Raw genomic sequence first — 16,022 nt, forward strand, 5'->3', positions numbered from 1 at the left:
TTGTTTTGTTTTGTTTTTTGCCAGAGATGCCGCAAGAGGTGTGTCTTTTTATTTAGGCAAAAGGGTGGAAATGTTATGGGATATTTTGATCACACTCTGACACTTCCTAGACTTGAATCAGGGTGAAGTGAGCAACTGACTTACTGAAATTGACCATTGAGAAGTCAGTAATTTGGATAGAAAAGATGTACAGGAAGGAAAGGGCGGGAACTATAGTTTGAGCTTCCTCTGGGTTCAGGGATGAGGGAAGAGATGTGTTCGTATGGTGTCTCCGGCCAGAAAACAAAGTCAGCTAGTTGCTACTTAGCCTCTCTGAGCTATCAGGTCTTTACCTCAGCCTTTGACTCCTCAGTCTTACTGATAAATAGAATGATAGAGAGCCCTGGCTGCAGGACAGGCAGTCCCGCCAGGCAGTGGCCTGTGTGGCTGTCGCAGCACTGACTGAGGGCTGTGGGGCTACAGATGATAATTAAAATATCAGTAGATTCATGTGCAGCTGCTAAACCGACCAAAAAAAAAAAAAAAAAATGACTGGTTAATTAAATTATTAAAGAATTAAAGTGCTTAATTAAATTAAATATTTAAAGTTACTGTTTTTATTTCTGTTTTTTTTGTGGGGGTTTTTTTTTGTGTGTGTATGTGTGTAATTTCAAAGTTTAGTTTGTAAAGGTATAATTTTATTGGTCGTTTTCCTTTTACTTTGACCAATTTTTTTGTAGAGTTATCAAAACTTTTTTTCTTTTAAATAACCTGAAGTTGGAGGTGGATCTCAGTTGGTAGAATGCTTGTCTCACATGCACAAACCCTGGGTTTGATCTCAGTGCCGTATAGACTGTCATAGTTGCACAGTCCCATAATCCCATCACTTAGGAGCTAGAGGCCAGAGGATCAGAAGTTCAAGGCTAGCCAAAAAATAATAAATATCTGAGCAAGTTCCTCTCAAATTTATTACCCCTTTTGATGAACTTCTTTTTAGATATTTGTGCCCTTTTCTCCCTTTCCTTTCTCTGTACCCTTTGGTACAGAGATGGCACCAGGGCATTGCGTGTGCTCTGCATCACCAAGCTGCACCCCAGCTGGCTTCGCCCCTGAGTAGGACTGAACACCTCAGGTGGGCTGCTGCTGTGATGTCGCACTCAGCATTGGCTTTGGCGGGATGCCCCATACTTCGCCCCAGTTCTCACTCAGAGCCTGCTCTTGAGATCACAGGGGCGCTCACAGAGTGCCCAGGAGCCCTGATCTGCTGCAGTGTAAGAAACCTTGAAGGGAAGAAGCTGAACGTTTGCCATTTCCCCCTCTTTAATATTTTCTGCTTGAAGTTCTAAATCTATATTTTGATTTTTCCCCCTAAATCTTTCTGTTTATGAAGGGAAACATGTATGCTCTTTAGAAACAATGCTTACAACATAAGTTTCCTTAGAGGAAAATTATTGTTAATTTGCTAAGAGGGCTTGCTAGCCAGAGAGGTCTCATTACTCCTGTGTGCTGTTTGAATGGGACACTTGCACATTTATCAGAAAATTGATGGTTTATGTTTGGATCATCCTTGTTCTAGGACTGGATGGAGCTCTGGGTTGATGATGCGTTTTGGAGCTTTCTCTTTTCACTCATCCTTATTGTGATAATGTTCTTATGGAGGCCATCAGCAAATAATCAGAGGTAACAACATGGGGAATTATGACTTGGAGACATTTGACTTCTGTGGTGTTGAGAACCTTAGGAGGCACAGCTCACAGAAAGCATTAGACAATCCAGAACTGTTAAACACAGGGCTTTTTTCTTCAAGGGAAGGAAATGATGCCTTTTCACCCAGAAGACAGAAGTGGATGTTGTTTAACAACCTGGTGATCTTTTGCTATTCTATGGAGCCAGACTTTGCTTGAGTTCCCTGAGCATTGTTTAGGCCCTAATCCTGAGCTTTGTCTCTCACTCAATAGAACCCTTCCTTACGATGTACTTTGCATCCTCCATCGATAGAATCTTTCCTTATGCTTATTACACATCCTTCCTCCCTATACCCTTATCCTGAGCACTGTTATCAGTCAGTAGAACTCATTCTTATTGCAGAGGTCCCAGGTGCTTTGCTAGAGAGGTGTGCTTTACAAAGGAATTTTGATGTTGCCATCCCTGAAGTTTTGTGATAATTGTCACATGGAGACTTTTTTTTCTCCAAAGTTTTACTGTGCTTAAATGTATAAGACAAAGCTTTGAGGTCAGATTCTAGAAGTCTTGACCCAGCACCTGCTAAAGTGACGCTGACCTGAGTTTCATCTCACCTTACTGATCATTTCCCTGCTGGCCTTGATGCCTGCAGGGACCCCAACAGAAAACACACATAGAGACTGCTGGGAAGGACTTTGTTTTTATGCAGTTGTATAGTAAAACGAGAAGACAGGCATAGCTAATGGGAGACAGTAAGGTAAGGCATTAAGCAGTCCAGGAGAAAGATAAAGACTCCAGGAAGAGCTGGAATTTATGGAATAGCTTTAAGATAGCAATAACACTGTGAAAGATTGGGCTGAGAAAGAATATAGATTTGGTGAGAATTGTGGGAAAGTCATGGTACACAGAAGTCAGCAAGGTGTGCAGTATAGTTAGTATGGCAGGTGCAGCATTTTTTTCCTTCTTTTTATTTATTCAGTGTGTCTTTCATATCATGCATCTTGATTCCATTCATTCCCTCATCCCTTTGCATCCACCCTCTGTCCCTGCAATTCCCCCAAATAAATCAATTTAAGAGGAAAAAAATTTAAAATCTCCTCATGGCAACTGCAGTGTGGAAGTGAGCCATGGGGTAAACCCTTTGTCCATATAGCTTTACTTGCAAGTGTTCATTGCAAAGACTCATTAGTCTGGTTCTGGGCCTCTGGTTTCTACTACACCATTGATGTTGGGCTCTCTAGGACTCTTCTTGGATATTCTGTTGTTGTCCTGTGTTGTGGAGATTCTGTAGCTTTGGGTCTGTTGGTCAGGCCCCTTCATGTGATCCAGCAGACCATAGATGGGGTGGATGTTGGGGTCAAGTCATAACCCTGGTTCTAAGCCTGGGCAGCTGCAGGGTTGGTCAGCCCACCACTTCTCCTCTGTCCTCACCACCATGGTGAGCTTTCCAGCATTGCCCAGGCTAATTCATCCTTGCAGCGAGGGGTAGGGCCAGTTCTCCTACTTTCACATCCTCCGTGTCAGCTCTGCCCCACCTATGCCATCAGGGCCAGCTCTACTGTGTTCAGGTGCAGCCTTCTTATCCCACATGCTTAGAAGTGCTTTTAATTTAGAATATTTGCATAGACTTCACTGGTTAAGCATCCTAATCTGAAATCCAGGATGCTCAGAGTCAGAAACTTCTAGAGCAACTGACCTGATACTCAGACAGGTATACAGTTTGGGATTTGGGGATTCAGGATGGTCAGCCTATTTTTTATTTCAGGAAAGCTGTATAGGAAGAGTGAGGTGGAATGGCAAAGGGCTGAGTACCAGTTTGGAAATGTGTACTTTCCATTGTGGTGGCTAGCCCCACCTTCTGCCTACCTTCTTCTCCAAGGAGAGAACTATTGAGTTTCTTACATATCCCTCTAGGGAAGATGAGACAGGCATAATAGAAGTATGTTTCCTTCTCTCTTTAACGACTAACAGTGAGGTGGCCCAGCAGGTAGACACTCTTTCTATCAAGCCTGCGGACCTGAGTTCATTGCCTGGGACCCCGTGTTGGAAGGAGAGAGCCAACTAATGAAAGTTGTCCTCTGACCTCCAATTGTGTGAGCACATGCGTGCACATGAACACACACAAATAAATAAATATGATAAAAATTTAGATAACTAGGCATGTTGGGTCATACTTTTAATCACAGTAATTAGGAGGCAAAAAACAGGTATAGCTCTGAATTCAAGGCCAGCCTAGGATACATATCAAGACCCTGTCTTTAAAAGAATTTTTAAGCAGTGTAGTGGTGGTGCTGCATGCCTTTAATCTCAGCATTTGGAAGGCAGAAGCATGTGGATCTCTGAATTCAAGGCCAACCTGGTCTACAAGACGAGTTCCAGGACAGCCAGAGCTGTTATGCAGAGAAACCCTGTCTTAACTCCCCTTCCCCACAAAAGAGAAGTAAAATAAATAAATTACTGTTCTATGGATAGATGTATCACAGTAACCAAAGGCTGTGCGATTTTTTTGTTTTTGTTTTTCGTTTTGGTTTTTCAAGACTGGGGTTCTCTGTGTAGCTTTGCGGCCTTTCCTGGATCTTGCTCTGTAGACCAGTCTGGCCTTGAACTCACAAAGATCCACTGGCTCTGTCTCCCAAGTGCTAGGATTAAAGGCATGCGCCACCACCACCTGGCAGCTGTGCTGTATTTTATAATGTGAGTGGCACTATACTTTACTGGTTTACAAAAATACTGGACATTTGACTTTTGCTATTGTAGATGTAATTCTGAACAGTTTTATTAAATAAGAAACACAGAGCCAAATGCAGAGTTAAAAGCCCAAGAGGTCAGAGCAGCAGTCAAGAGCTAAGACCAAGACCGCCTTCTTACCCCTCGCTGTCGTCCTTCCCTCAGAAAGAGACCTACTTCCTGTGTGCCTGTCTTTTTATTGACTTTCTGTTCTGCCTTCTCATTGGTTGTAAACCCAACCACATGACCTCCTCGTCACTGCCTGTCTATACAGACCTCAGGTCTTCTATGGTTGGTATTGAGATTAAAGGCGTGTGTCTCCATGCTGGCTGTATCCTTGAACACACAGAGATCTGTCTGTCATGTGATTGGGATTAAGGGCATCTGCTATCACTGCCAGACTTCTGCTAAATGGCTTGCTATTAGCTCTGACCCCTAGGCAACTTTATTTATTAACATACAAATAAAATCACGTTTCAGCACAAATAAATATCACCATATGCTATTATCAGCAATGTTTCCTGAATGCTTTTGGAGGTACTTTTCTAGTGTGCTATAAGGCCTAAGGGACCTTTGCTTTGACATATATGGTCCAAAAGACCTTAGGAAAGATTATTTCCGTCAATGGTGCATCATGTCATTTATTTAATGTATGATGTATTTAATAATTAAAATACAAAAATGCTTAGAGGATTCAAAAATGTAAATGTTTGTTTAAATATAGATTCATTTGGTGATAGGAAAGTAGAACATCAGCCCTGTAAACACAATGCTTTTTCTTTCTTTTTTTTTTTTTTTTTTTTCCCCCCCCCCGAGACAGGGTTTCTCTGTGTAGTTTTGCGCCTGTCCTGGAACTCACTTTGGAGACCAGGCTGGCCTCGAACTCACAGAGATCCGCCTGGCTCTGCCGAGTGCTGGGATTAAAGGCATTCGCCACCACCGCCCAGCAAAACCATACAAGTTACCTTTTTTTTTTTTTTCTAGAGCTGAGGACCGAACCCAGGGCCTTGGGTTTGCTAGGCAAGCACTCTACCACTGAGCTAAATCCCCAGCCCCTGCTTTTTTTTATCTATAAACATTTTCTCCTTGATGGCTAGAGAGATAGCTCAGTGGTTAAGAGCACTGGCTGCTCTTGCAGAGGACACAGGTTTAGCTCTCACTAACCACACAGTAGCTCATAACTCCAGCTCCAGGGCATCTGATGCCCTTTTCTGGCCTCTACAGACATTAGGCATGCAATTTAATATATTAAATATATTTAATATATGCAGACAACACACTCATACACATAAAATAAATAAATCTTAAAGAAATGTTTTCCTCCTTGCTATACTGGACAATTTGTACAGTATTTTTGAGAGGTATCTGCTCTTATCACCTTTAATGTCACTAATCACATTAGCACCTTTCATCATTAGAAATGCTGAAATGGGTGGATGGGAGGTTAGTTATTATCTAAGCATAAGAAACTTGGACAGTACGGTTTTCACGTGCAGTGACTGACAGTGAACAGATTGAAAGGCTCTTTTGTTTTTGTCTAGGTATGCCTTCATGCCCCTGATAGATGATTCTGATGATGAAGTCGAGGAATTCATGGTAACATCTGAAAATTTAAGTGCGTAACAGGTTTCTTTTCAAATGACTATTACACATATTTTAAGAGAAGTCTTTACTTGAGATGCAAGGTCACATGTATTGTTTAAAATTTTTCTTATGAGGACTGAGGAGATGTCTCAGCCTGTAAAGTGTTTGCCTTGCAAGCATGAGGACATGAATTCAGTCCCCAGAACCAGTGTTTTTTAAAAAAAAAAAAAAAAAAAGCTGGTAGCATGTATGTATAACCACAGTGCTGGAGAGGCAGGTCACTGGAGATCACTGGCCAGCCAACCTGGCCTTCTTGGCTGATTCCAGGCAAATGTAGGTGGATGGCACCCAAGGAACAACATCAGAGTTGTCCTCTGGCTCCACCACACACAGGCACACTGGGGAGGTGGCCCAGGAGTGTTTGCTAAGCACATAGGAGAACTTGAGTTTGGATCCTAGCACCTACGAAAGAGCCAGCTGGGTGTAACATCAGCGCTGGAGTTGGGGAGGGAGAGGGGAGGCAGTGTAAATAGGCAGATCTGCTGCAGGGCTTGCTGGCCAGCCAGTCTTCCTGAACCAGTGAACTCACTCTAGGCTAAGTGAGAGACGCCCTTCCACCCCCTGAAAAGAAATAAGATAGAGATAAAGGGAGGCATCCGTTGAGAGGTTACCCTCATGCTAAACAGTGACTAGAAGACTTGACAGACAGCGTGCACACTGAAAGTGCTCGGTGTTCTCAGCAGTCAGGGCGACACAGGACAGCAGTGGTTACAGGGGTTACGGTCAGCATGACTGCTAGCCAATTGGAGAGAGTGCCTCACACACTGCTTACTAAGTCATGACAGTGGAAAGTCTCTTTAAGAGGAGTGTGACATGCCCATGTCGACACATGCATAATTTTAAAGAGAGCTTTTATCAAATATGGAGAAAATAATTTTCATATCCTATTTTATAACATAAGCATACTCTATGTCAAGCAAGTAAAAATTTCTAAGGGGTAGGTGTGTGTGTGTGTGTGTGTGTGTGTTTTGGGGTGCTAGTGATGAAACCTAGGGCTTCACACATTCTGGGCAAATGCTCTACCGCTGAAATAGAGCCCAGCCCCCAAAGATGTCTTATTTTTGAAATATTGGAAATCTTACACATTTATTCTTTTTTTTTTTTTTTTTTTTTTTTTGGTTTTTTGAGGCAGGGTTTCTCTGTGTAGCTTTGCGCCTTTCCTGGAACTTGCTTGGTAGCCCAGGCTGGCCTCAAACTCACAGAGATCCGCCTGCCTCTGCCTCCCGAGTGCCGAGATTAAAGACGTGCACCACCACCGCCCGGCTACGCATTTATTATTAAACTTTAAATTGAATTGGGGAAGCATATATGCTTGAGCTCCTCCACAGGTGCATTTCAGAGCAGCTTGTTGTGAAACACAGTTACCAGAGCCTGAGCCTAGAGGATACTATACTCCGTGAAGTGGGCCAGGGACAGGCAGCCAGTGTGTGTTCTTACCGATATAGAAGCGAAACAGTTGATCTTGTGTGCTGGGAGTTAGAGAGGTTGAGGTGAGGGGAAAAGGCAGGAGCATTAATAGACAGTGGTTGCTTAAAGGGGACAGAATTCGAGTTAGACCGAAGGACAAGTCCTAGTGGGTAGTGGTATGACTACAGTTCGTCATTCATTGTCCGTTCAAAGTAGGTAGAGAGAGCTCCCTTCCCAGTGCAGAGAAATGAAATCATTTTGAAGGGACATTTGGTCAATTGCCCTAATGTGTTCCTGACACTGTACGTGTGTGGGTTGAAATACCACTGTATCGTAAAATGTTCGGTAGTTGCGTATCAATTTCAAAGCCTATTAGCTTTCCCTGTGCCTCTTCTGATTCCGAAATGGCATGTTAAAGCTACTCCCCTGGCCAAAGTGGCTACTCCTAACTCTTTAAAGAATAATCTTTTTTCTTAGTAGGTATTAAGTGTGAAGTTACAGAGGAAAGTATAATTTTGTGATCTCTCATATGTCTCTGTGATGTTTTTCATTGTAGCTGAAGGAATAAAACTAAGAGCCTCAAAAACGGTTTCAAACGGAACAGCTAAGCCTACTTCTGATAATTTTGTGAGTATCTGCCTAGTTAGTGGGGTCTCTGTCGAATACCTTAGAGTCTGTCCGTGTCAGAGTCACTGACTGTTAAAGGAGCTTTTGCTAAGGTGTGTTGTTATTAAATTAGCTGTCTCCAGGCACCGGTGACGTCAGGCCCGGAGCTGCGAGGCCGCTGCTGTCTGTCTGTCTATTCTCTTTTGTCAGGGCCTTCATTGGAGGTGCAGCACCTCAGGCCTCGGCGCCCTGTTGTGTCTGAGTCCGTGGCTAGCCACAGCTCGACCAGGTTCATCCTACATGGTGAGGCTTTGTCTTGGTAAAAGTCAATGTTGGCTTTTCAGCACATCCAAGCAATTTCTTTTGAAGCTGCCTTAGGTATTGGTTATCACCTGTTGGGAAAAGGACTTCTTACGTCCGTTCACTTTCCAAAATAGCAGACTTTTAAAACCATGAAAGCATGAATAGAATGTAGAATACAAGGCAGGGATGAGTTTATAAATTATTTGATTTACTTTTTATGTATATGAGTGTTGATTGCATGTATGTATGTGCATCATGTGTATGCCTGGTGCCCTTGGGCCAGAGGAGAGAGTCAGAGCCTCCGGAACTGCAGTTATGGCTGGTTATGAGCCACCACTGGGGTGCAAGGAACTGAACCCAGAGCTCACACTGTAGACCAGGCTGGCCCCAAACTCACAGATCTGCCTGCCTCTGCCTCCTGAGTGCTGGGATTAAAGGCCTGCACTGCCACACTTGGATCACAGATGAGTCTTAAATACCTTACGACTATCGCTGTGCACAGAAGTGATGGTGACTGCAGGGAAGCGGAATGAAGCCTTACACACCCTTGCATTCCGCTGCCTCGGAATGATGCTGTATAAAATGGCGTGTGTGGGGGAATTCCATGACAAGTGCTGTGTGCCAACACTGTTCTCGGTTGGAGTTGACAAATCCCCTTCTTTTGACTTCTGGCAGTCTGTAAAATGTAGTCTTCAAGTAGTCTCATGGTAATTTAAGTGTTTAAAAATCTCTAGTTTTGGATCTCTGTGAGTTCGAGGCCAGCCTGGGCTACAGAGTGAGTTCCAGGAAAGGTGCAAAGCTACACAGAGAAACCCTGTCTCGAAAAACAAAAAACAAACAAACAAACAAAAATCTGTAGTTTCACTTAGCTGGTATTAGAGCTTCAGGTAGAGTACTCTAATCTGAAAATTCAAAGCCCCTCAATTTTTTCTTCCCCTTTTTTTTTTTTTTTTTCCTGGAGCTGAGGACCGAACCCAGGGCCTTACGCTTGCTAGGCAAGCGCTCTACCACTGAGCTAAATCCCCAACCCAACCCCCAAATTTTTAGCATCAACGTGACACCACAAGTGGAAAAACTTCTCTGAAACTTGGTTCCTATGCTAAATTCTTACAAAAGCTGTGTAAAATTGCCTTCAGCCTCTGCATGTAAAGCGTATGCGTAATAAGTGAATTTCATGTTTCAATTTGGGTCCCATCCTTATGCTTTTCATTATGTGTATGCAAATACTTGGAAATATAAAATGTGAAATCTAAAACACTTCTGGTCCCAAGAATTTTAGATGAGGGATGCTTAAGCTGTGTTAATGTTTCCAACTTGTTAGTATTTTCCTTTTATGTTGCTTATCAGTTTATTTAAAACTCAGTAGTCACAAACATGTCAAAGGATTTCTACTCATTCTTCTAAACTAAGTGTTGTCGGCTTTTGATCAGAAGTTAGAGATTTTACTTTCCGTTACTAATTTCTGCCTGGGACCCCCTCACAGAAACAGGATTCTATTGCCTTCTTTCAGTCAGCAAGGTGCTTCCTGCTTTGAGTAGAGTGACCCGGGACCACAGGAAAAAAAACTTGATTTCTGTTGTACTGTCCTTTCCCCATGTGATTGACACCTAGAAGTCCTACCCCAACTGATTGGCCTTCCTTGCTTCGAGTAAGGATATGGACACAGGTATAGACACTCCATTTCAGTGCTTTGCTGAGGGTGGAGCATTGTCCATTATCATTTTCAATTGAAAAAAAAACCCTCCAGAATTTGTACAAATTAGGAATAATTAGGGATAGAAGCAAAAAGTCAACGTGAACCTTGCTGTTTTCTGTCCTACAAATCAATTCTATGTTTTTATTTTGACTTCTTGAGACAAAAAGAACAGGCTTTTTCCACCGTCTTGGTGCCTATGGAGGTGAGGGAAGTTCTTGTTGCTGAACGTTGGAGGCAGATTCCTGGGACCTGCTGGGAACAGGACTTCTAAAAGGGCAAATCTGTCTGGAAGGCTGTGGGGCAAGGCCGTTATGTTTGCTAGCTACATGTGAGGTGTCAGGAACCAGAGAGAGCACACAGCTCTTCTTAAAATTGGAGGTGTTTATGCCCAAGAGGAAGCTGAATTCTACTTGAGCAAGAGATGTGCTTATGTGTATAAAGCAAAAAAAAAAAAAAAAAAAACAGTGACTCCTGTAGGCAAAGCAAACAAAACCAGAGTGATCTGGGGAAACGTAGCTTGGGCCCATGGAAACAGTGGCATGGTTCATGACAGTTTCCAAAGCAACCTTCCTGCAAAGGCCACTGGACACAGAATCTATGTGATGCTGTACCCTTCCCAGATATAAACTAATGAAGAAAAGTAAATAAATAAAAGTAGAAAAAAAAAAACAGTAATATGCTAAGCTAAAACCAAGAAACAGAAAAATCAGCAGTTTTCTGTCTGTTTCTGAAACACTGTCACAGTTGGTGTGGTCACACTTGGTGGGTGATGTCCTGAGCTTCTTGGAGCATGTGTAGTACTAACAGACGCCATGCATCTGATTTCAGTCTGTGAATTTACAAGCATGCTACCAAAAAATGTATACTTCCAGGTGATACTTAGCAAATACTAAATATAAATATTTCTACAGGATGAAGATTTGAAGTGGGTGGAAGAAAATATTCCCTCTTCATTTACAGATGTGTAAGTATCCTCTGTTCAAGTTTGAACCTGAGACTGTAGTTTAAGGGGATTTTGTTGGATGTTTCTCAAACTCTGTGAGTGATGCATGAACATGTGTAGGACCCCCGTCACTTCTTAAAGGACTGAACACAGCCCCAAAGCCCTTTTCCTGCTTTTCCACTATATAACCATTTCAATACTAGCAGCCTGCAACTAACTATCCCTCTTTCTGGTTACAGTTTCCAGAATCATTTATTTTGTTTTAATTTTTTATTACAGAAAAGTTCAGACATGTGTAAAACCATTTTTTACATCCATTTGTATATGTGCGCACACATGCTCACAGAGGTTATAACAAAGGTCAGGTGACAAGTTGTAGAAGTTGGTGCCCTCCCCTCATCTGGGCCCAGTGATCTAATCAAGTCACGTTGGTGGGTACTTTCCCACTGAGTCATCTGCCCATCCCGACCCTTCAGGACTATAGAAGGTGTCTGCTTGAGTTTTCATCCCTGTGTGTTATGTGAACTTCGTTTTGTGTTGTGGGTTTTTTTGTTTTTTGTTTTTAATGTATTTGCTTTTTTCCCCAGCTTCAAGTTTCTTTACATTTCATCCCTAAGTCCTGGGAATTTTAGGTGTGTTTGCGTCTGGTACAGCAGGCAAAGGCAGTGAGTTAAGGGGAGATCGAGCCCCTGAGTAGCCTCTGACGCCCACACCTGCGCCACACACACACCTGCTAATACCTACAGGCAATAACTGCATCTCCAAACAAATGTCTCCCGTAAAAACAAATACTACCTTTGCTAATGCGGTGCTTATCTTCCTCATTTTCACAAGGGCACAAGATTTGAGTGTTCTAGTTAAGTGGCAGATACCCAGCCAATTGTTAGAGTGAAAAAATAGCCAAGTAAATAGGGAGTGGGGTGTGGGTGTGTTTGAATACTGCTGTGAGTGTTTGAATACTGCCCCATGTGTGGAAGGATTGCCCTTGTACTAGCCTGTTTCTTTTTAAAGTTCAGAGTTTTAAAATATTTCTGTTAATTTAGACTGCACATTTTCAAAGGAACACACATTCTGGAAATTGCAGTTTTTAGATGAGTCCCTTTCTGTCATCCAAAGGCAGAACACTGCCAGTCCCCTAAGTGCCGTCCCTCTCGAGGCGCCCCCCACCCCACCCCACCCCACCCCACCACACTGACTGTAGAGTTCTTGTGGAATTCACTGTTCTTGTCTCTTGTGTTTCAGAGCTCTCCCAGTGTTAGTGGACTCAGACGAGGTAAGCCTACTTCTGCTTATTTCCTTAGAGCTGTTTCCATTTTCACAGTGTATTTCAGAAGTGAATTGTGAAAATGACCTCTTGAAGCAGTTACCAGCTGAGCAAGCAGAAGGACGCAGAGCTGGCTAAGTGTGGAGGGCTGTGGGCTGAGTTTCACTGCGGGCAGAAGCAGGCTGAAAGACGCTTGGTAAAAATGAAGGAAAGAGGCTTTTCGTGAGATTTTTGTTTGAAAGTCTGTGATTTTTAATGCCTCATGTATCCATTGTTTAGTTTCTGACACATGTAGATAATTTATTGGAATAGTTTCTTTCCAGCTTTACTTACTAAGCATGACATTTAAATAAAGGTTTTGTGGGGGAATTAGTTTTTGGTCAACTAGACATTGCAGGGTAGCCCAAGGCAGGACACATCTTCAGTGTATGATTAAAGGGTAAATGACGAGCCTTGGCTCATACAGAGGTGGGTGGCTGTTAGCATGTGGTGTACCCTGTGTTGGTGGGCCAGCCTAAGAGCTGGAAGGAAGGTGGCCGTGACGTAGTAGCACTGTGCTCCTTGGTGATGGTGAAGGAGGGCTTGCCCCATGACAGACTGTGGCATCTACAGCCCCAGGATGTGCTGGGGGTTGGGGGTGGGGGCCTATTCAGTGGTGCACTTTCGTCATTTGACATGATAAATAACTTCTTGGGTCCAGTAACTTGAGACAAGTCTCTTGCATAAGGTACCTGTTAGCTCTGGTTCTGCCTCTCATAGAGAACCTAAACTCAGTTGTAGGTAGAAGGAAGCTGATCTTTTCCAACCTTGGCTAATAATTGACTTATTGTATTAGAGAGTGTGGGGGCCATGGTTTTTATCTTATCTGATACTTCCCCAGAGTAAGGTCTATTAAAAAGATTAAATATAGTGTGACTTGTAAGATTAGAACATTTTGGTAGTTCTGGATGTAGCCCCAACAATTGACACTTAACCTTTTTTTTTTTTCCCTAGGAAATTATGACCAGATCTGAAATAGCTGAAAAAATGTTCTCTTCAGAAAAGATAATGTGACTGGGACCTGCATGCAGTCGAATGATGGGAAAAGCCTGTCTCGTCAAAACTGACGGCTTCACTATGATACATGTTTTCTGTATTGTCTTGGAGGGCAGTGTATGCAAATGAAGAATTCAGGTGTGGGAGGGTCTGCCACCCTCATAAAGCCATCTTTAAAACTGACTCAGTCAGTTTAATTGCCATTATGTTGCCTGAATTTGGAAATAATCTGATAAGTCTTAAGGATGTGTGCACAGATGCGTGTTAGGTGACTGCTGCAGGCATGCGGATTTGTGGTCTTAGCTTTCTCCAGAACAAAGAATCTGTGTGGTGGTACATGCCTGGCAGTCTCTGTGAGTTCAAGGCCAGCCTGGTCTACATAGTTCCAGGACAACCAGAGAGAGCTACATAGTAAGACTCTGTCTCCAAAAACACGAACAGCAAAAACAAAAAAAGACAAAAAGGAAAAGAATCTATGAATACTCCTCCCTCTCATCTTCGAGACTGAGTCTCCTGAGTGTTCATCTTTTGTAGTGATAATTTTAGTTGATTTTTACACTGAAGTGACTTACTGTTGGAACATGAGCACGCTCATCTGTTTAATCTTGTTCCCTGTGTTGGTGTACACAAAGCTCTTATTTGTAAATACCACCATGCACTGCACGTCGTGGAGTCTGAGCTTGGGAACACAAGTGCACAGAGAGACGTCTGAGGGTATGTCCAGAGACTTGCAGGCCACGGGTACACATGCTGCTGCTAATTCCGCAGTGACCCCAGGCCAGGTGGCTCCCCTAAAGCACTTTCTTCCCAGCCCCTCGGTGCGCTGTTCCTTGTGAGCCTCGTGGAGACTTGCACATTCTCGGTGTTTCTGTGATAAAAACATCTAACTATACCATGCATCAACATGTAATTAACCAGCCCTCAACCGTATTTTACACCTTGTTTTGTTAAATTATGTTTATAATGTATGATTGAAAGTTTCTAATGTTTTTTAAATATAGAATGTTCTAGACTTGAAAGGCACTTGAATGTAGTGTGATGAAAATGTGAATGAATGCTCCTTTCATGACCAAAGATAGCAGGCTAGTGGACTTTTAGTAATGAAAGGTGGGGTCTCACAGCTTTTCTCTGGAAAACTTCTGGCTTTGTGAATTAGAACCACTTGGGATAACTGAGAGAACATGAAAATCTGATGGGAGCGCTTCACCATAACCTGCAGGAGTTCTCACCGTGACACAACCCCCAAACTTTCCTTTCAAAGGTCTGCTTTCGAGTTTGTTTCCTATGTTCTCATTTCGAAGGGCTTGGTAGAGAAATATTCTGAAGTTGTATCTCTGGGAAACGTGTTTTCCTAGTGAACACTGGGAAGTTGTGCAGTGTTGGCAGACCTGGTAGAGAAAGGCCGGTTCCCAGACTCACTGCTTCCTGGTGCTTCCCAGGGGAGAGTGGCCATCCAGCCATTCTGGGTCCATTGCTCCTGCCACTTTCCACCATAGTGATAGGCTCCTGTCCACCTGTTTCCCTGTGTGCTTGTCCATTTGGCTTTGGCATAGTCCACCTTCTGACCCAGTTGTTTGAGAACTGAAGATGCCCTTGGGGGGCGGGGTTTGCAGGGTGTCGCTGTGGCCCAGGCTGATGGATGTTAGATTTGTGAATCTCTTTAAGATTGCAGGCATGCACCACTGAGGCCCACTTACATTTGTATTTAATGCCCTTCCCTCATGAGGCAGCTGACCCACAACCCACGTGCCTGCAGGAGCTACACACTGAGTAGGGTGTGGGGGGAGTTGATGGCCAGAGAATGCTCTTGACACCACCTCAGTGTTTGTAAAAACACAACAACAACCTGGAAGACAGATGCTGCCGCTGCCTCTGGCGTAGCTCCAGGCTGAGATGACAACTTCTTTCCATCTGCAGAATTTCATCTTAACAACCTCTCTAGAAATACTTTGGAAGGGTGTATGTGGTGTCTGTTGCTTTCAATGATAATTGAACAGATGCTGATGTTCAGGGCCTGAGTTGAGTATTTCTTGGGGGGCCTTCTTAACCCAACATGTGTCCCTGAACTGTCAGTGCAGTTCACAAGGACTGGGAGGTGCCCCAGGGCCGCCATGCAGCTCCTCAGCCTCCTTCCCCATCTGTCCTGAGTCTCCAGACTGTCAGTCTTGGCACTGTCCTTGTGCCCAGCTCAGTTTATTCAGATGCTGTTGGATGGGCCTTTCTTTTAATTGAGCATTGTGAGGATAAGTTTTGTGCTCAAGATTTTGTGTTAGATGGTTCATGTTAGATTTTGATGATGTATGAAGTTTGCTTGAGACATTTTTCATGATTTGAATTAGGTTAATATTTAAACATGTGCCTTCTGGGGAAGTTATTAATATTTCAATAAGAAACAAGAGATGGACATTGTAAGCTTGGGAGATGGTAGGATGCCCCCATGCTTTTCCTGGGTTTTTTGTTTGTTTTTTGGATTTTTTTTTTTTTTTTTTAACTTTGCCTATCCTGTGGAAAGTGCCACCTCTCCCTCTGGATTATGGCACATCATGTTCAGACTACTCTAATGTCAAGATTAGGCTTAAAGTGTACAGACAAAGTTGATTGCTATACCCCTTTTGAAGGAGATGTGGGGCTGTTGACCTGGCTGTCTGTGACTGAAGCTGAGAGGCTTGCTCGGTTTTGTCTCCTAGTCTGATGCTCCTGTCTGTGTGTGAGTGACAGCATGCAGTTAGCAATAC

The 16,022-nt window shown here is 43.2% G+C and overlaps 1 protein-coding gene and 1 pseudogene across 2 annotated transcripts in view; both read left to right on the forward strand.

Moving 5' to 3' along the window:
• Window positions 1-13,658, forward strand: part of Tmem87b (transmembrane protein 87B) — a 40,232-nt gene extending 26,574 nt beyond the window's left edge. For both annotated transcript variants that reach the window (XM_036185727.1, XM_036185726.1), the window contains exons 14-19: window positions 1,556-1,659; window positions 5,931-6,004; window positions 7,997-8,067; window positions 10,957-11,009; window positions 12,231-12,261; window positions 13,246-13,658. In XM_036185727.1, coding sequence (XP_036041620.1) covers window positions 1,556-1,659; window positions 5,931-6,004; window positions 7,997-8,067; window positions 10,957-11,009; window positions 12,231-12,261; window positions 13,246-13,305 — 393 coding nt within the window. In that variant the 3' untranslated portion in view covers window positions 13,306-13,658. The remainder of the gene's footprint in view (window positions 1-1,555; window positions 1,660-5,930; window positions 6,005-7,996; window positions 8,068-10,956; window positions 11,010-12,230; window positions 12,262-13,245) is intronic.
• LOC118581258 lies at window positions 10,006-10,685 on the forward strand (annotated as a pseudogene).
• Window positions 13,659-16,022: the final 2,364 nt, after the last annotated feature.

Source organism: Onychomys torridus, chromosome 4 (assembly GCF_903995425.1).
Source record: "Onychomys torridus chromosome 4, mOncTor1.1, whole genome shotgun sequence".
NCBI lineage: Eukaryota > Metazoa > Chordata > Mammalia > Rodentia > Cricetidae > Onychomys > Onychomys torridus.